At 36.7% G+C, this 19,976-nt stretch overlaps 4 protein-coding genes and 1 pseudogene across 9 annotated transcripts; 3 read left to right on the plus strand and 2 right to left on the minus strand.

The window, feature by feature from the left end:
- Positions 1-535: 535 nt before the first annotated feature.
- LOC117625866 lies at positions 536-2,025 on the minus strand. Its single transcript, XM_034357450.1, has one exon. The coding sequence runs from the start codon at positions 1,791-1,793 to the stop codon at positions 648-650; it is 1,146 nt and encodes a 381-aa protein (XP_034213341.1). The 5' UTR covers positions 1,794-2,025; the 3' UTR covers positions 536-647.
- A 269-nt stretch (positions 2,026-2,294) lies between these two features.
- Positions 2,295-5,568, minus strand: LOC117625839 (pentatricopeptide repeat-containing protein At3g20730). 2 transcript variants are annotated; one of them, XM_034357417.1, is made up of 4 exons: positions 4,793-5,568; positions 3,098-4,379; positions 2,672-2,902; positions 2,295-2,561 (listed from the first exon to the last, which is right to left on the minus strand). In XM_034357417.1, the coding sequence occupies exons 1-2, from the start codon at positions 5,463-5,465 to the stop codon at positions 3,286-3,288; spliced, it is 1,767 nt and encodes a 588-aa protein (XP_034213308.1). In that variant the 5' UTR covers positions 5,466-5,568; the 3' UTR covers positions 2,295-2,561; positions 2,672-2,902; positions 3,098-3,285. The 2 variants fall into 2 exon arrangements, with proteins under 2 accessions (XP_034213308.1, XP_034213310.1); XM_034357419.1 differs by having other exon boundaries at positions 2,295-2,597.
- Positions 5,569-6,670: 1,102 nt separating this feature from the next.
- On the plus strand, positions 6,671-10,351 carry LOC117625837 (G-type lectin S-receptor-like serine/threonine-protein kinase At1g67520). Of its 4 annotated transcripts, XR_004585450.1 has the most exons (9): positions 6,671-7,887; positions 8,112-8,219; positions 8,308-8,510; positions 8,598-8,808; positions 8,931-9,168; positions 9,275-9,425; positions 9,519-9,829; positions 9,938-10,054; positions 10,151-10,351. XR_004585450.1 is itself a non-coding variant. In XM_034357413.1 (8 exons), exons 1-7 carry the CDS (start codon positions 6,702-6,704, stop codon positions 9,825-9,827), a joined length of 2,406 nt encoding a protein of 801 aa, XP_034213304.1. In that variant the 5' UTR covers positions 6,671-6,701; the 3' UTR covers positions 9,828-9,829; positions 9,938-10,351. The 4 variants fall into 4 exon arrangements, 3 of the variants coding, with proteins under 3 accessions (XP_034213304.1, XP_034213305.1, XP_034213303.1); XM_034357413.1 differs by having other exon boundaries at positions 9,938-10,351; XM_034357414.1 differs by lacking the exons at positions 9,938-10,054; positions 10,151-10,351 and having other exon boundaries at positions 6,671-7,191; positions 7,273-7,887; positions 9,519-9,928.
- Positions 10,352-10,984: 633 nt separating this feature from the next.
- Positions 10,985-13,784, plus strand: LOC117625241 (annotated as a pseudogene).
- An 856-nt stretch (positions 13,785-14,640) lies between these two features.
- LOC117625838 (G-type lectin S-receptor-like serine/threonine-protein kinase CES101) lies at positions 14,641-18,188 on the plus strand. Of its 2 annotated transcripts, none has more exons than XM_034357416.1 (7): positions 14,641-16,093; positions 16,323-16,433; positions 16,511-16,713; positions 16,798-17,008; positions 17,119-17,356; positions 17,451-17,592; positions 17,673-18,188. In XM_034357416.1, exons 1-7 carry the CDS (start codon positions 14,947-14,949, stop codon positions 17,979-17,981), a joined length of 2,361 nt encoding a protein of 786 aa, XP_034213307.1. In that variant the 5' UTR covers positions 14,641-14,946; the 3' UTR covers positions 17,982-18,188. The 2 variants fall into 2 exon arrangements, with proteins under 2 accessions (XP_034213307.1, XP_034213306.1); XM_034357415.1 differs by having other exon boundaries at positions 14,643-16,093; positions 17,451-17,601.
- Positions 18,189-19,976: the final 1,788 nt, after the last annotated feature.

Consider the following 19,976-nt stretch of genomic DNA (forward strand, 5'->3'; position numbering starts at 1 on the left):
TGACAAGAGAGATAAACACATAGTAATTGTATGCCTCATTTACGTTTTCTTCTCTCGTACCTAAAAATATTGAAAGATGTTGATAGATGGGGGTTTGTGTATTCAATGTTAGGGGCATTTGTCTCCACACCTAAATCCAGAGTAGGAATGTCCCTTATTATCCTTTGAGTTTGTTAACAAGAAAAGAAATGTATTGAGAATGAAGAACTCCTTGTGAATATTGGATAATTGTGGCAATTCCTACAATTTTTTAGAGGATTGGAGACGCATTCATTTTATGGTCACCTATGTGTGACAAGATGAAGCCACCTTTTACCAAGGTGGGTGCGATGGAGAAAATCTTAGGAGCAACTGGTTGTATATAATCATGTCTCTATTTATCTTGTCACGTAACTAGAGATTGTGCAATTAACCAGCACAACAAAAAAGCTAAGTATCAGCCACAACAGAGACATAGAAGTGAACCAAAATAAAGGATAACTTGAACCCCAAATAAAGAATAAACTGAATCCAAAATGATAACAAGGTTTAAACAAAATGACAATGCAAATATATTGAAATTGCTCCATGTTCATGTAACAAAATGTATAGAGGAAATCCTGTACAATAAGACAAACTACAGATGAAAACCTGATAGCCAAAAACATTCAGAAAGGAAATCCTTTTTGGAAGTTCTTCTTTGAGGCTTCTGCCAATCGCTTAACACCCTTCACATTTTTGTAGTACTCCATCAATTCATCAGCAGCATCCTTTGGGTGACAATTAACAAATACTTTCAAAAACCTCCTCTCCGTCATCCGCATTGCCCTCACCATCATAGGGCCATTAATCTGTAAATCAAGACCCATTTCCTGCACCTTCCTGGCAAGAAGTACTCGTGGCTTCAACACATCCTCCAGATTCTTGAATAGCAAACTTGGGTGCTCAAGAACTGTAGTAGCAGGAAGCTTCATTTCTCCTAAAATGAAAGTCATGTTCCTCTGAACCTTATCGACTGATAGTGTCAAGACAAACGGAGACTTCCCAAAAAAGAGAAAAACCTCATCTTCTGAGAAACCAAACTTCTCCAAGTTTGCAACTTTCTGACGGATAGTTTCAAGGCGCGAAATGCCAATTATCGTAACAACATACTTGAACATTCTGGAATCATTTGGAACTCCGGTTTTTCCTATATATTCCATCTTTTCTTCATTAAAGGAAGTTCTTGGTATCAATGTAGGCCGTGATAGAAGCATCTGGATCAAGTCCGGCATACTAAGACCAATTCCTTCATATAGCGCAATGACCGGTTTGATTTTCTTGTGAAGGTCATGGGTCAAGAAAGACGGGTTCCTTAATATGGCTTTGGCAAGCACTTCCTTTGATCCAAACAATGTCATCAAGAACTCAACCCGTTCATCAAAGCAATGGTTAACTCGACAAGTGAGAAACCGGGGCCGATCATTGATAATCTTCGCAAGCTCAGGAGCACTGATGCCCAACCACGTTAAACGTTCGAGTTTGGACTGAAGCTGGTTAGCGTCAGCTTTCAGTAGAAAAGGCCCCCGAGTGAAAATATTAGATATTTCAGTATCAGTACAACCGAATTGCTTCATAATTTGCACAGAGGTCTTGGATTGGTCTTCAATGTCTTCTCCTACACTGTCTTCCTCGGTGTGGCAAACCGTCGAATACGTGGCGGGTGTGAAAATAAACCAAGTTGTTGGGAGCAGAATCTTGGGCAAAAATAAGAAATTTGGCGAGGTGGGCAATAAGATGCGGAGCTTAAGTAAGGACCCAAATGTGGATTTCATGTCTGAATGCACTTTGTTTCAAAGCAGGAAGAACACAAAAGGCTTTCAGATTGGGAAGAGAATGTGTTATGAATTTTGGTATAAGAGGACTTGAAACCTTGATGCCTCTGCTGTAAAAATGCGTCTTAAAGATGCTGTTTTATATTAGGTTTGCAGCTGAATGATATGGAATGGAAGTCAGTTTTGTTCGTTGACCTGCAGGGGGAAAATGCAGTGGAAAAGCTATATAGATTTGCCGTTTGCAAAGCACGTGCGCAAATACAAGGATTTACAACCCCTATATACATGCTATTGATATTGTTTCATTATTTCGATAGTATTTTCTTTTACAGGATGGAATAGAAACACCACTAAACCAAGAGCTAGTTGATACAAACGAGTCATGTCTTGTCATGGACTCATGTTCGGGTTGTGCTTTTCTGGATTTGTATTGCATGAATTGATACTAACTCAACTTCTTTATTATTTTGACACCAAAAACAAAACAAAAAAACAAAAAAACAAAAAAACCTCAACTTCTTTATTAATTCTCATGTTCGAGTCGATACAAATCTTATAAATAAGTCAATTTGTATGTTGACTTTATAAGATGTCATCCAGCCTTGGATGTTGCTCTCCACCACGTTTGCTATGTTGACAGCCATGAAAGAAGTATTTTCAACTTCTAATCTTTTCTTAAGTTTAGAAAGCTGAGACATTCTTTAAGCGGTTGGAATGCTTTTACAGTAGCAAACTCATCACTTGTCTCTTAACCCAGGTAACTCTTCCCTGCAACAAGAACTCCGATTCGTAAGTTCTTTAGTCCTGCAGATTCAATATTCAGAACAAAGCATAAACATATGGATGTGGAGAAGTTAAAAGAGCGTGAGAATGTTTACCAGGAGGATATGGATCATACTGACGACCACAGATTATAATGAGATTGTAACAAGCAGAGCATTCTGAAAAGGCCTAGTTCCTCTTAGGAGCATGGACTTATCAAAGGACATAACCTAGGAAGAGCTCCTATCTGGCTATCTCCAGTACTCTGAACTTATCTACCGGAACCTTGATTTCGCTTGTTTTTGTTTGGTGGGTTAAACTTGATCCTAAAGACTCTTCCTCCGTGCCTGTCAATTATTTTCCAAAAGAAAAGTGACACTTTAAGCATGAACGTATATATATTAACATGGTAAATCTAATTCTTCATAGATGTATATGAAGCTCCTCCAGATTTAGAATTTTAGTATTTTGACTTGTTTTGAACATATACTAAGAGGAATGATACAACTGTAAAAGTAAACATATCTTAGGAAGGTGAATACCTGAGTGTTTAGAAGCAATATGTGAAAGCGGTCTGTGTGGACAATGATGACATCCCAAAAGTATAACGAGTTAAACAAGGCACTTTCATCTACTCTTGGAGCAAAACAAAACATCCACATGATCAGCATGGTAATAAATCTTTGCTCCTCTTCAAGGATGAACAACAAATTTAGCAAGTTCTACTGTCTTAAGTTGGCTGAAATAGCACAGTTTTCGTTGTTGTGGATTGTAAAAGGCTCTGTGCTGGTTCCTTTTTCAAACTTCTGTTTTCTAGCAAATTTCGGGTTTCCAAAGCATTGTCCCATGCTCCAGATGCAGCATATATGCTTCCTAGAACAACATAGTTAACTGAATTCTTTGGATCCATCTCAAAAAGATGCATTGCTGCTAGTTCTCCAAGTGATCTATTACCATATATGCTACATGCCCCAAGAATGGCTCCCCAAAGTGAGGCATTAGGCTTGATGTTCATGTCACATATCAACTTGTAAGCTTCTTCTAACAAACCTGCACGTGCGTAAAGATCTACAATGCAAGAAAAATGCTCAGCTCGAGGCAAGATGTTGTATTTGCTGAACATAGTATTGAAGCATTCCCATCCTTCACCTGTCAATCCAGCATGGCTGCAAGCAAAGAGAAGAGACAAGAATGTGACACCATTAGGTTCCAACCCCTCATATTCCATCTTTTTATATAAAGCAATCGCCTTATGTCCTAAGCCATGCCTTCCATAACCAGAAATCAGCGATGTCCATGAAATAACATTTTTTTCTTCCATCTCATCAAAAGCATGGTTAGCATCTTCAATTTCTCCGCATTTGGCATACATATCAACTAGAGCATTTCCCATGGCCACATCATAACAAGGTTGGTGTTTAAAAGTCAGGGCATGGATTTGTCTTCCCAAGATCAATGAAGCACTATTGGCACATATGTTAAGCATGGAGCATAATATAATACCATCCAAGGCCAGGTGCATAAGAGTCATTTCTTTAAAGAGATCTAGCACATCTCTGCTGTAGTTACCTTCTTGTGCATATCCAGTTATCAGTGCAGTGCAAGCTATAATGTCCTTTTTCATCATGTTCTTGTATATTTTATGAGCACTCTCTACACTTCCACATTTAGCATATGCATTGATCAGCGATCCACTTAAAGTTTTGTGTGATCCAAACCCCACTTGCATGATGAACCCATGTATTTGACTTACCTTCATTAAACCACTACCTCCAGCTAAGGCTCTCAAAACACTCCCCAAGGTGAAGCAATCAGGGAACATGCCTGAGTCAAATATCGCATATACAATTAAACATAACTAACTAAAGGAAAGCAAAGGAAGTGATACATATGATATAAAAAAATCTTAATGCATGAAAAAAGATAATTTAGAACTATCTATTAAGAAGACATAAAGAAACCCATTGTTGACGATTTGCTTGAGAGTTAAGTACACCAAAAAAAAAGGCACACACAAAAAGGGCCGTAAATTATATGGGTAGTAAATTTTTCCTAAATTGAATGTATCATTCAGTGGTCACACAGCAAACAAAAGGGCAATGTCATTCACCAAGACAAGGTAAATGTGGGAATGTGGCGACTAAGCATTACTCAAAAAATATGGAACAAACACAAAGAAGAGCACAAATACTAAGAATATAAAAGCTTCAATTTTAACCACAAGTATAAACATTCACCTTCCCTCATCATTGAATGAAACAGTTGCAATGAGGCATCAGCAAAGCCCTGAACAGCATAGCCGCCAATCATTGCATTCCAAGAGACCAAGTCCCTTTCCGACATTTCCTCAAACAAATAACGCGCATCCTCTATCTTTCCACACTTTGAATGAAAATCAACCAACGCAGTCTGCACAAACAAGTTCTCAGCAAACCTACCTTTCAGAATACACCCCTGTATTTGCATCCCTACTTCCAAACACCTCAAACCTGTACATGCCCTCAACACGCTACCATACCCAAACTGATTAGCTCTATAACCTGCCTGACGCATATTCAAAAACATCACCAAAACATTTTCATAACATCCACTTTGAGCATACCCAGAAATCATAGCGGTCCAAGACACAACATTTTTCTCAGGCATTCGATCAAACACGTTACGGGCACTAACAATGCGGCCAAATTTCGAATAAAACATTACCAGCTTGGTGTTTAAATTCAAATTTGAATCAAACCCACTTGTTATTGCGTGGTTATGAACCAAAAGACCGGGTCTTTCTGCTCGTTCATCGATGCAGAGCTGCAAGATATTCATGTAGCAAGAATAATAAGAGTCTAACTGAGTTGGGTTTGAGAGAATTAGTCTCAGAGCCTCCTGTAGTTGACCCCTTTTGCAGAATGCGTGCATAATGAGTGAGTTTATGTACTTCTACTTCTTAATGGGGTCTCTCATTATTTGAAACTTCGTTCATCGTTTTTGTACGGTAACCTGGCTTCAGTTTGGGTTTTATGCCGCCATTTTCAAACGGAATTATGTAGTACCGTAATTTTGTACGGTTAATACAGAAATTCTATGTGGCGACAACAATATTGTTGGGACCGAATCGATTTGAACTAAACCGAACTAAATCAAATTAAATTAATTAAAAACTATAATTAAACCGAACCAAACAAACTGCTTTGAGGTAATTTTCCCTTGTAAATATTATCAATTCAACCGCTTGTGCTTCGAAAAAACTAAAATACATAATTGAAGTAGATAAGGGTTAATAAAAATGGTATGGATTTCACTCCACCAACATGCAAATAATTATGTCAAATAAGTTATTCTTCAAAATTTAGAAAACCTTTTCTTTTGAAAGACTTTGTAAGTCAATTGGTTTACACCATTTACTCGAATATATAAGGTCTAATATTCGATTTTCCCATCTCACAATACGACTCGTAAAAAAAGAAGAAGGGAATTAACCCTCTTAGGGAAAAATGACCATTATAACTTATCTTTGTATCAACCCATCTAATCTTTCATGCATAAGTAGTTTGTTTCTAACTACAGGGGTCCAAGAGATTTGTGGTCTCTCACCGTTGGATGTAAATTCAACAGTTCACTAACTCTTACATTTTTTTTAAGAAATTTTTTTGAACTATTAGATTAATATCCAATGATAAGTGACCATAATCTCTTGAACTCATGTGATTCAAAAGGTAGAAACTAATGATATTTATGTCAATAATTACCTAGAATAATAATAAAAAGATACGAACAACACGACAACAAGATAAAGCTTCGAGTAAAGTAGAGAAATCATAACCTTCCAAACCAATAAATAGAATAAAATAACGTGTGCCTCGTGTCTCTGTCTCTAGTCACCACTCCCATAAATTAATTAAAAAGAAAAGCAGAAAGTAAACCAATGATGGGATTTTCTAATTGTCTTGTTGGCCAGCCGCGTTTGACTTCATACATTCACAGGAGATGTTGATAGATTAAAGTCTTAACAGCGAGCCAGTATTTTCTGACAAAAAAAAATATATATTTAAAAAAAAACATCTCACAAATATTTTCTTTTAAAATATAGAGCCTCAACAGAAAAATTTCAGCCATAACTTCATCATCTGGCTAGAAACCTTGTGCTGACCATTCATGGCTAGAACTAGCTCTGCCTGTCTCAGTGCAGCTTCCTTCCTCTTTTTTTCAAGCTTACTGTGGAATTTCAATGCTGCAAGGGACACACTCAAACCAGGTGACACTCTAAATTCCTCAAGCTCCTTGGTTTCTGCAATGGGGAAATTCACCATGGGGTTCCATATTTATGACCACAATTTGAACTATAGCTACCTTGTTGTTAAGTGGGCTGCAAGTCATAATTATGCATGGATTGCCAATAGAAACAAACCCATTTTGTACCCTTTGGGAATTCTTACCTTGGACCAAAATAATACATTGAAAATTACACACAAGGATGGTGAGCCTGTTGTACTTTACTCTGCTCCAGAAACTAGCAATGCCAATAATATTGTGGCTACCCTTTTAGATTCTGGCAATTTTGTCCTACAAGAATTGAGCTTTGATGGATCACCCAAAAGGGTTTTGTGGCAAAGCTTTGATTTCCCTGTAGACGCCCTTCTGCCAGGTATGAAATTAGGTGTGAACCATAAAAGTGGTCATGTTTGGTCAATTTCATCATGGTTTACTCCTAACAGTGCAGTGCCAGGGGCTTTCACTCTTGATTGGGACCCGGAGGCACACGAATTGAAGATTAGACGGCACGGGGTGGTTTATTGGAGCAGTGGAGCCTTTAGGAATGGGAGATTTAAATTTATTTTGCCTGATGAATCCAAGCTGAGGTATAATTTTAGTATTGTGTCAAATGAAGATGAAGATTACTTCACTTACAGTGCTGAAGATCAAAGTGGTATATCAGAATGGGTGCTAACCACAATGGGGAGACTATATGACTTTGATGAGACAATTGATATTGCACAAGCAGATTATTGTTATGGCTCCAACACTGATGGAGGGTGCCAGATGTGGGACCGGCCAATTGATTGTAGGCATGCTGGTGATAGATTTGAGGAAGAAAATGGTTACTTCAATCCAACCGGCTCTGGTTCGACAGCAACGAGTGATGCTTCAGATACAAGCTTCAGCATCAGTGATTGTAAGGCTGCTTGCTGGAAAAATTGTGACTGCCTTGGATTCAGCTATCTGTTTGATAATCAGACCGGATGTCGATTTTGGACTGGCCACTGGAAGTTCATCAAGGACAGCACAGGTTATAGTTCACGCAATATTTATTTTCTAACAACAAAGGCATCGCACAACCATGGTAAGTCCTCCTGATAATCTTTTGCGCTAAGAGCCTGTCCACAAATTTCCAATTTCACTTGAAAAAGAAACAAAATGGAACTTCGAGTATACATAGAAAAATACTAAAATTCACTGTGAGTATACTTAAATGTTTGACACATCAATAGGCTTGAGTATTTTGTTCACTTTATATGGTTCTGAAGCCTGCAGGGTTCTAAAAAGCTACTTAACGTGTTTATGCAGAACATAAGAGGATAATCTGGATTGGTACTGCCACTGCTGCTGCTCTATTGACAATGGTGCTTTGCATCATGTGCTGTTTATTAAGAAGAAGAATTTTTTTACTTCCAGGTATATTCTTCAAGCATAAGGAAGCTTTTGACAGAATTTCACAGATTTGAGAAATGAAAATCTTAATGTAATGCATTAATCAAAACAGGGGAGAACAGGAGAAAGATTGATGACAAGGAATTGCTTGACGTGGAGGAATCTTACTCATCTAACAATGTCAATGCGCTTCAGAATGATGGAGATATGGGACATGATTTAAGAGTATTTAGCTATGCATCTGTCAAGGCAGCCACAGGAAACTTCTGTGATGAAAACAAGCTTGGAGAAGGGGGCTTTGGACCAGTTTATAAAGTAAGGTTTTAAAGAATACGAAAGTAATATTGTTATTTGTTGCTAAGGAAAATTGATTATATGACCTATTATAGATCATTGATTCAGGGGGAAATGTCGACGGGACAAGAAATAGCTGTGAAGAGGCTTTCAAGATGTTCGCTACAAGGAACATGGGAGTTTAAGAATGAGTTGATACTTATATCTGAACTTCAACATACAAATCTTGTTCGGATTTTGGGATTTTGCATTCATGGTGTAGAGAGGATGTTAATATACGAGTATATGCCAAACAAAAGTCTGGACTGCTTTTTATTTGGTTGGGAATTAGACCTGTCATTTAATCTCAGTATTTGTTTAATTTCTTGCAGGTTTATATTATCTGATTTTGAAGATTGCGAAGTTTTTCATTCTTTTCTAACTGTTTAATGCATTGGGCAGATTCAACCAGAGGCATGTTACTAGACTGGAAGAAGCGTTTTAATATAATCGAAGGAATTGCTCAAGGACTGCTTTACTTGCACAAATATTCAAGATTGAGGGTGATTCATAGAGATCTTAAAGCTAGTAACATACTACTTGATGAAGATATGAACCCCAAAATTTCTGACTTTGGTATGGCAAGGATATTCACGCATAATGAGCGGGAAGCAAATACTAATAGGATCGTTGGGACATAGTAAGCTATATGCATAAGCAGTGCATTCTTATGTATCATGCCTATCACTTTTGATTGCCAAGCATGTGTTTATGTACTAAATCGTACGTTTTCTTTTAAATTTCAGTGGTTACATGTCTCCTGAGTATGCAATGGGGGGAATTTTTTCGACAAAGTCCGATGTCTATAGCTTTGGTGTATTGACACTTGAAATCATAAGTGGTAGGAAAAATAATAGCTTCTACAATGCCGATCGCGTCTTGAATATAGTAGGATATGTATGTCAAGCTAATCTCTCTCTGATTAAGATTTTTATTCTTTGAGGTGAGACTGGGGAGAGTCTGATATAAATGAATATAAGCTTATTTCAGGCATGCGGGTTATGGAATGAAGGTGCAGGGCTAAGATTAATGGATCCAACGCTACATGAATCATTTATTGAGGATCAACTGATAAGATGCATCCATGTCGGTCTGCTATGTGTAGAAGAAGATGCAGCAGATCGGCCTACCATGTCAGAAGTCATATCTATGTTGACAAATGAAAGCATGTCATTACCCATACCAAAGAGGCCAGCATTTTTCACAAGCAGAAACGAGGTTGATGCAGACATGAGTGTAAAGGAATCAGAAGTTTTATCAAGAAATGACTTTTCCCATTCCGATATAGTAGGAAGATGAAGGTACTAACATGTTTGGTGTGGCTCAATTGTTATTATACTTGCTTTAATAGCTGTAAAGATAACTCTTTGAAAAGTGAAAATTTAATATTGGATTCCATATATGACCAGAATTTGAACTATAGCTACACACCGTGATTAAGTGCTCTGCAAGTCATAATAATGCATGGATTGAAAATCAAAACAAACCCATTTTACACCCTTTGGGAATTCTCACCATGAACCAAGGTAAAGCTTTGAAAATTACACACAATGATGGTGATCCTGGTTTGCTTTCCTCTGCTTCAGAAACTAGCTATACCAATATTGTTTGTACCCTTTTAGATTCTGGCAATTTTGTCCTACAAGAATTCAGCTTTGATGGATCAGTGAAAAGGGTTCTGCGGCAAAGTTTTGATTTGCGTGAAGACACACCTTTGTACCAGGAATGAAATTAGATGTGAAGTGAACCATAAAAATGGTGATATTTGGTCACTTTCATCATGGTTTACTCCCAATAGTGCAGTTCCAGGGGCTTTCCGTCTTTGATTGGGACCCGAACAAACATGGAAATTAAGTTTTGTCCTAATTTAATATTTATTTTATCAGGCTCCCGTATATTTTATGAGCACTGTCTTCTCTACCCTTTTACATTTTGCAGAAGCACATCGACTTTCCTTCTAAATATTGATAATTCCAACCCCGTTTTGCGTTGGAAAAACTAACATATATATCTTCGTTTTAAGGTTCATATACATTAACAGGAATAGGACTTCGTGCATAGTGTCTCTCTCTACTGTCATAAATTAACAGGAAAGAAAAGAAGAAAGGAAACCTTGATAGGATTTTTCTAATAGTTTTGTTGGCCGGCCTGTAGTTGACCTCATACATTCTCAGTACATGTTGATGGTTAAAGTCTAATGACAATTCAGTCTTGTCTAACAAAAGAAATCCCACAACAATTTGGTTTTATAATACAGAGCCACAACAAGAAATATGTCACCAAAGCTTTCATCATTTGGCTAGAAACCTTGTGCTGATCAGTCATGGCTACCACTAGCGGTCTCAGTTTAGCTTCCTTCCTCTCTTTTTTCAAGCTTACTGTGGAATTTTAATGCTGCAAGGGACACAATCAAACTAGGTGACACCCTCAATTCCTCAAGTTCCTTAGTTTCTGCAATGGATAAATTCACCATGCGGTTCCATAGATATGACCACAATTCAAACTATAGCTACCTGGTGATTCAGTCGTCGGCAAGTCATAATTATGCATGGATTGTCAATCCAAACCAACCCATTTTGCACCCTTTGGGAATTCTCACCTTGGACCAATATAAAACATTGAAAATTACACATGAAAATGGTGACCCTGTTGTACTTTACTCTGCTTACGAAACTAGCAATAGTGACAATATTTCTGCTACCCTGTTAGATTCTGGCAATTTTGTCCTACGAGATTGGAGAAATGGTGGATCAACACAAAGGCTTTTGTGGCAAAGTTTTGATTTTCCTGTAGACACCCTTCTGCCAGGTATGAAATTAGGACTGGGAGGTTTAAATTTATGTTGCCTGATGAAACCAAGCTGAGGTATAACTTTAGCATTGTTTCAAATGAAGATGAAGACGACTTCACGTACAATCCTGTAGATCAAAGTGGTATATCAGAATTTGTACTAACCATAATGGGGAGACTATATGACTTTGACAGGAAAATTGATGTTGCAGAAGCAGATTATTGTTATGGCTCTAACACTGATGCAGGGTGCCAGACATGGGACCAACCAACTGATCGTAGGAATGATGGTAATAAATTTGAGCAAGGAAGTGGTTACTTTAATGCAAGCGGCTCAGGTGGGGAAACTAAAGTGATATTTCAAATGCAAGTCTTAGCATTAGTGATTGTAAGTCTGCTTGTTGGAAAATTTGTGACTGCCTTGGATTCAACTTTCTGTTTGATAATTAATCAGACCAGGTGTCGATTTTGGACTGGAAACTGGGAGTTTTTTCAAGATCGGTCAGGTTCTAGTTCAACCAGTACTTATCTTCTAACAACAAGGGCATTGCTCAGTCACAAGTCTTTGAATCTGTTGTGCTAAGAGTCTGTCCACAAATTTCCAATTTCATAGACTTGACATCCTTCCGAAGAGACAATATGTACAAACAACCAAAAAGAATTTTGGGAATACATAGGATAAGTACTAGGATTCACTATGAGTTTTCTTGCATGTTTTGACACATGAGTAGGCTTAAAGCATTTCGTTCACTATAGACAATATCTGAAACCAGGGTTCTGAATACCTAATCGTGTGTGTATGCAGAACATAAGAGGATAATATGGATTTGCACTGCTACTGCTGCTGCTGCTGCTCTATTGATAGTGGTGCTTTGCATCATGGGCTGTCTATTAAGAAGAAGAAATCTTTTACTTCCAGGTAGGTTCGTTAGTCACAAGGAAGTAATAGAAAAACTTTTGCAGATTTGAAAGAACTTTAAGCATTTACCAAAATAGGGAACAGGGAAAGGTTGATCAGAAGGAACTTCTTGACGTAGAGCAATCGTTCACATGTAATGACGTCAATGAGCTTCAAGAAGATGGAGAGATGGAAAATGATTTAAGAATATTTACTTATGCATCTGTTATGGCTGCCACAGGAGACTTCTCCGGGGAAAACAAGGCTTTATAATAATAGAAATAATAGAAAAGTATATTATTATTGCTACGAAATAACTGATTATGTGAAATATTTATGGATCATCAATATTTCAGGGAAAACTAATGACAGGACGAGGAGTAGCTGTAAAGAGGCTTTCAAGATCTTCGGTGTGCAAGGAACATTGGACTTTAAGAATGAACTGACAGTCATATTTGAGCTTCGACATACAAACCTTGTTCGACTTTTGGGATTTTGCATTCATGGTGTAGAGAGGATGTTAATATATGAGTATATGCCAAACAAAAGTCTAGACTGCTTATTATTTGGTTGGGAATTAGACCATCACTTTAATTTAATCCGACTACTTGTCTTCAGATTTGGTAATATGCGTAAATTTTTACTCTTATCTAACACTCTGCATGTATTGGGCAGATTCAACCAGAAGCATGCTACTAGATCGGAACAAGCGTTTCAATATAATCAAAGGAATTGCTCAGGGACTGCTTTACTTGCACAAATATTTAAGACTGAGTGTGATTCATAGAGATCTTAAAGCTAGTAACATACTACTTGATGGAAATCTGAACCCCAAAATCTCTGACTTTGGTATGGCAAGGATTCTCACTCATACTGATCTAGAAGCAAAGACTAATAGGATTGTTGGGACATTGTAAGTCATACATTCGTATATATCTTGTCTAGCACTCTTGGTTGCTAATCACACATTTATTTACATATGTAAAAAATTAATCTTACCTTTTCTTTTCAATTTTCAGTGGTTACATGTCTCTTGAGTATGTCATGGGGGGCAGTTTTTTCTATTAAATCTGACGTCTATAGCTTTGGAGTATTAGTGCTTGAAATCGTAAGTGGGAGGAAAAATAACAGCTTCTACAATGCCAGTCCATTGGTCATGTAGTAGGACATGTATGTCAAATGGATCTCTTTATGATCACAATTTTTCTTCTCTGAAGTGAGATTTGAGACACTTTGATAAGCTTTTTTCAGGCATGGGAGCTATGGAAAGGAGGTGCAGGGCTACGATTAATGGATCCGAAACTAGGTGATTCATGTATTGATGACCAATTGCTAAGATGCATCCATGTTAATCTGCTATGCGTGGAAGCAAATGCAGCTGATCGGCCCAGCATGTCAGAAGTCATATCCATGTTGGCAAGTGAAAGCATGTCATTACCTACACCAACAAGGCCATCATGTTTTGGAGGAACACAGGAGGATGAAAGTGATATAAGTGGGAAGGAATCAGAAATTTTATCAATAAATGCTTGTCCCCTTCTGATATAGTAGGAAGATAAAGTTGTGCCTCAATCGTACTTTCTTTTCCATAAGTGTAATGATACTTTATTATTTGTAAAATTATTGTTTCCAAATAGACTTAATGGAGCTTCACTTTAGCTTGCAATTTGTACCTTTGGAGGAAATAAGAAGTGACCACATTTCGCCTTATCTGCTGGAGGCCTCGACCATGGATAAAAAGAAAAAGGAAGAGCATAAAATGCCCCTCCATCCCATTGAATCCGGGTCTTGGACTATATGGTGAAGTTAACTTTGAAGAGTCACTGAACCAAAACGTGCTTTATCCATTTCTTTTGTTAGACTTTATTTGAGCTTTCACACAACTTAACTGATCTATTTCTTCCAAGGTGAAATCATCAGCCCTTCCGGGTCCTCTTCTCCCCTCTTTAAGAAAATCGATCATGGCACGAACTTCTCTACGTTTGATTAAAGTTGAATATGATGAGTAGGGTGTACTTATTAAAATTATATTTGTTTCATAATTCAATATATTCTTTTTGGTCATTTTATATTATGATAAATTAGTAATTCAATAAATAGTTTGGTAATATGGTGTACTCAGTTAATTTTAGGGTTCATTTAGCATCACTTATTAGCTGATAGCTCTTTCGTGGTTTGGGTTCCCCTATAAAAAGTTGGTTATATCAACATCTCTCAATGTTCAATTTAAATAATGTTATCTATATTTTCATAAATGTCGATTACCGATGTTTTCTCTTTACATGATAATTTTCTACCTTCATATAAACTAGCTTTTATTTTAATTATTTATTTTTCGGTCAATACAAACTGGCTTTAAAAATCACTTGCCAAAAGGTACTAGACAACTTTCCTTTGGCTGCTAGGCTTTAGGAAAAAGGGAAATGTGGGGTTTAAAGGAGCTTATCTGATTAAAGGGTTTCAATTATGTGGTCCTGCATGATTTGGATAGTGATTTTCTCTATTATGCATTTCATTTTCTGTGGCGCAATGGACACACACTTTTTAAGTTTTCAACTTATGTCGGCCACTGGACCTTTTGAGTTTTCAAGTGACTTTGATGGTTAAATTCACACAATAATTTGCTTTAGATCGATCGGATTCACACTATAGATCAATAGATATATATAACATATTTTGATCAGCCAAGGTTTCATCATTTGAAGAAATTATAGTAGTTTGTGAAAATTCATGGCTAGCAGTCTAAAGTTGATTTTGTTCCTTATTTTTTCAAGCTTAATGTGGACTTATACTGCTGCTAGGGATACACTCAAACCAGGTGACTCTCTCAATTCCACAAGTTCCTTATGTTCTGCAAAGGGGAAGTTCTGTTTGGGTTTCATTCCGTACGACAGACTGAATTCCAGCCAGTTGACCATACGGAGCACTACAGCAGAGAACGGACAATGGATAGCCAGCAGAAACATGCATGTTTTATACCCGACAGGAGTTCTTGCCTTGGACAAGAACAACACACTGAAAATTATGGACCAAGGTGGGACTAGGTTGGAGCTTTGCTCTGCTCCGAAAAGAACTAGCAATGTTGTGGCTACTCTTCTAGATTCTGGCAATTTTATCCTACAAGAAGTGAACTCTGTCGATGGATCGACCACTCAGGTTTTCTGGCAAAGTTTTGATTATCCAACAGACACCCTTACGCCAGGCATGAAATTAGGTGTTAACCATAGAAATGGTCACGTTTGGTCACTAGCTTCGTCGTCAAGTAGGTACAACCTAGAGCAAGGGCCTTTCACCCTTGAATGGGATGCCAAAGGGCGTGAACTGAAGATTAAGAGACGTGGGGTGGTTTATTGGACTAGTGGAGCCTTTACGAGCAAGAGGTTTAAGCTGATCATGATGAGATATAATGTTAGCATCGTTTCAAACGAAAATGAAGACTACTTCACTTACACTGCTTTAAACCAAAATTCTCCATCACAGTGGTTGCTTACCTCAACTGGGCGACTATATGATTTTGGAGAAGTTGATATTGCAAGGGCAGATAATTGTTATGGCTACAACACTGATGGAGGGTGCCAGAGGTGGGCGGACAAGCCAACTTGTAGGCATGTTGGTGATGCATTTGAGCCAAAAAATGGTATTTTTAAACTAACCGGCTCTAATTCAACACTCCTGAATGATTCGGATACAAGTCTCAGTATTAGTGATTGTAAGGATTCTTGTTGGAAAAATTGTGAGTGCTTTGGGTTCAACTTTCTGTTTGATATTAATCAGACTGGATGCCAATTTTGGACTGGAAACTGGGAGTTCATTCAAGACTTTGATGGTGATACTACATATAGTTTTTACTTGTTAAAAAAGTCACCTCCCAATCATGGTAAGCCTACTAAATCATTATCCTTTTCAACAAATGTGCTGTCAACAAGTTTCAATTTCATATCAGTTCCTTTCGATCTACGAACATGTTCAGAAGTTTCTATTTCATATCAGCTCACATCATTCCACAACAGACAATGCATACAAACAACAAAAGATAATTTGCCGCGCGCGCACATGCATACATTTATACACAATTAAACTGGAAGTTCATTAACTACTCAATGCAGGTAAACACAAGGGGATATGGATCGAAACTGGCATCGCCGCTGCTGCTCTGCTGCTAATGGTACTCTGCATCGTCTGCTATCTACTAAGAAGAAGAAAATTTACACTTTCAGGTACACAGAGTTATTCACATCCTTGAAAATTGTTGTTATAAATATAGAAGTTTAACTTACTACCTTAATCTAAATAGGGGAGAACGAGACAAAGATCATTGAGAATGAATTGCTTGACTTAATGAAATCTGATAGACCTACTGATGCCAATGCGCTTCAAAATGATGGAACGATGCGACATGATTTAAGCGTGTTTAGCTATGCATCTGTCATGGCTGCCACATGCAACTTCTCCCCAGAAAACAAGCTTGGACAAGGAGGTTTTGGGCCTGTTTATAAGGTAAGGCTTTAGATTACAAGACGTGTTTTCTTATTAATAGCCAAGTATAAATAGCTGATCATCAGGTTGTGGGCATCAATTCAGGGAAAATTGCTGACGGGACAAGAAATCGCTGTGAAGAGGCTTTCAAAATGTTCAGGGCAAGGAACGCTGGAGTTTAAGAATGAATTGATACTCATATATGAACTCCAACATAAAAACCTTGTCAAACTTTTTGGATTTTGCATTCATGGCGAAGAGAGGATGCTAATATACGAGTATATGCCAAACAAAAGTTTGGATTACTTTCTATTCGGTTGGAAGCACTCACTTTAATCTTATTACTTGATTTCTTTTGTCACCTAATTGTCAAATATACAGAGATCGTGATCAATCTTATAATTTCACTCTATATATATTGGACAGATTCAACAAGAGTCAAGCTACTAGATTGGAAGAAGCGCTTTAGTATAATTGAAGGAATTGCTCAAGGATTGCTCTACTTGCACAAGTACTCAAGAGTGAGAGTAATTCATAGAGATTTAAAAGTTAGTAACATACTACTTGATGAAAACATGAACCCCAAAATTTCTGATTTTGGTATGGCAAGGATTTTCAAGCATAATGAACTGGAAGCAAATACTAATAGGGTTGTTGGAACATAGTAAGTAAACAATTTGACATTCAAAATTTTCGGTTTGCTAAACATGCATTTTTGTATTCCGAAACGTACTAAATTTATGTTCTTTTTGGTACAGTGGTTACATGTCACCTGAGTACGCCATGGAGGGGATCTTTTCCATAAAGTCTGATGTTTATAGTTTTGGAGTGTTAATGCTTGAAATCATAAGTGGTAGGAGAAACAATAGCTTCTACAATGCTGATCGCCTGCTCAATATAGTAGGATATGTATGTCAAGCAATTTTCTTCTTAATTTGAGGTGTGTGATTCTGTATAATTGAATTAAGTCTTTGTTTCAGGCATGGGAATTATGGAAGGAAGGCACAGTGCTAGAACTAATGGATCCAACAGTAGGTGATTCATGTATTAAAGATCAATTCTTAAGATGCGTCCATGTTGGCCTGCTATGCGTGGAAGAAAATGCAGCTGATCGGCCGACCATGTCAAATGTCATATCTATGTTAACAAATGAAAGCATGACATCTGCATTACCTACAAAGCCAGCATTTTTTACAGGAAGAAATGTGGTTGAAGCTAGTATAAGTGGAAAAGAAACAGAAATTTTTTCAACAAATGACTTATCCAATTCCACTAATGTAGCACGATGACGGTATGCTTGTTTTGCCATGGAGAAATCACTTGAGCTTGCACTTGTTATGTCCCTGTGGAAATGGTGTCTCTCTGATCGTGATGTCCATGCAGTTGCAGAGACACATCATCTGTATTTAGCTGATGGAAACATCTCTTGCAGTAACACGTTAATTTTGGATTTAGTTTTTGTAATATATGATATTGGCATTAATTTGTAAAATTAACTCCCAATTAGTAAGTAAAACTTTACCTAAACTTTACAATTGCAGCAAAATAACGAGGAAATAATCCTCTTATCACTGTCATTCATGCTTGAAAACTTGGCGCCTAAAGGTCCCCCTTTTTATATTAAAAATAGTATAGCCGCACGGCTATACTCAGTTTTTTATGTTTTTAATTTAAAAGTAGACACGTGGCGCCTAAACGTTGGGGTCCTCCTTTTTATATTAAAAATAGTATAGCCGAACGGCTATACTCAGTTTTTTATTTTTTTAATTGTAAAGTAAACACGTGGCGCCTAAACATTGGGGTCCTTTTTATATTAAAAATAGTATAGCCGCGCGGCTATACTCAGTTTTTATTTTTTAAATTAAAAAGTGGACACGTGGCGCCTAAACGTTGGGGTCCTCCTTTTTATATTAAAAATAGTATAGCCGCACGGCTATACTCAGTTTTTTATTTTTATTTTTTTAGAATTTAAATTTTTATGAAAAATTTGGCTACACCCTTTAAGTAGCATAGTATGTATTTCACTTTTTTAATTACTTTGATTAGTAATTAACTTAGTGAATAATAAAGGAGAAAAAGAAAAAGAGAAATTGAATTACTATTCATTAAGTAATATAATTCATGAAGTTAATTAAATATTTAATCATAATCAGACATTAAATAAATAATAATTAAAATATAATTGCTAATTAAACTAATTAAATCTCCAAATATATTATGTAGTTAATAAAAATAAAAGTTTAAAAAATTAATTAACCTAAAAATCCTAAGTTTATATTTATTTTTTAAAAATAAGACCTCTCTTGACGAAATTTCGTCGGCAAAGATATTTTCGTCGGGGGAAACCTAATCCGGCAAATTTTGTCGGCATAGATCTTTGCCGACGAAATTTCGTCGGGAGAAGTGTCCTTTTTTTTTTTTTTTGAAAAGCATAAAATTTTAAAATATAAAATTAGTTTCTTTACTTTTTCTTTTGGCCAACTTCCTTCATTTAATATATGTAATTAAGTAATATCTTATTCTTTTTTAATTACTTTAATTAGTAATAACTATATATATATATATGTATACGTATATGTATATGTGTGTGTGTACGTACGTAGTTTCCAAAAATACATTCGTGTTCTATATGCATCTCCTTTTTTTAAAAAGCAAACGTACAATAGTCGTATTGTACATGTTTGTACGTATTCGTAATGCTTTTTAAAAAATAAAAAATTAAATTTAATCATTTTTAATAAACATATAATTACTCTCTTTGCTTTTGTTTTTTGGCCCACTTCTTTAATTCAATTCATGTAATTGAGTAACATCTTAGCCTTTTTGAATTACTTTAATTAGTAATTATTAATTAGTATTAAAAAATTATAGAAAAAGTCCACAAAATAATTAAATTCTATTTACATAGTATGGCCGCGCGGCTGTACTATTTTTCTTTTTGAAAAATAGTCTAGCCGGCCGGCTATACGTTTTGGGATTTAGAAAAATAATACAGCCGCACGGCTATACTGTTTTGGGGACACGTGGCGCCTAGTCGCTGGAGGTTCTTTTTTTAAAACAAAAAAAAGTACAGCCGCACGGCTATACTCTGTTTTTTTTAAAAATGTGGACACGTGGCGCCTAAACGTTGGGGGTCCTCCTTTTTATATTAAAAAATAGTACAGCCGCACGGCTATACTCAGTTTTTTATTTTTTTAATTAAAAAAGTAGACACGTGGCGCCTAAACGTTGGGGGTCCTCCTTTTTATATTAAAAATAGTATAGCCGCTCGGCTATACTCAGTT

Source organism: Prunus dulcis, chromosome 4 (assembly GCF_902201215.1).
Source record: "Prunus dulcis chromosome 4, ALMONDv2, whole genome shotgun sequence".
In the NCBI taxonomy this organism is placed as follows: Eukaryota; Viridiplantae; Streptophyta; class Magnoliopsida; order Rosales; family Rosaceae; genus Prunus; species Prunus dulcis.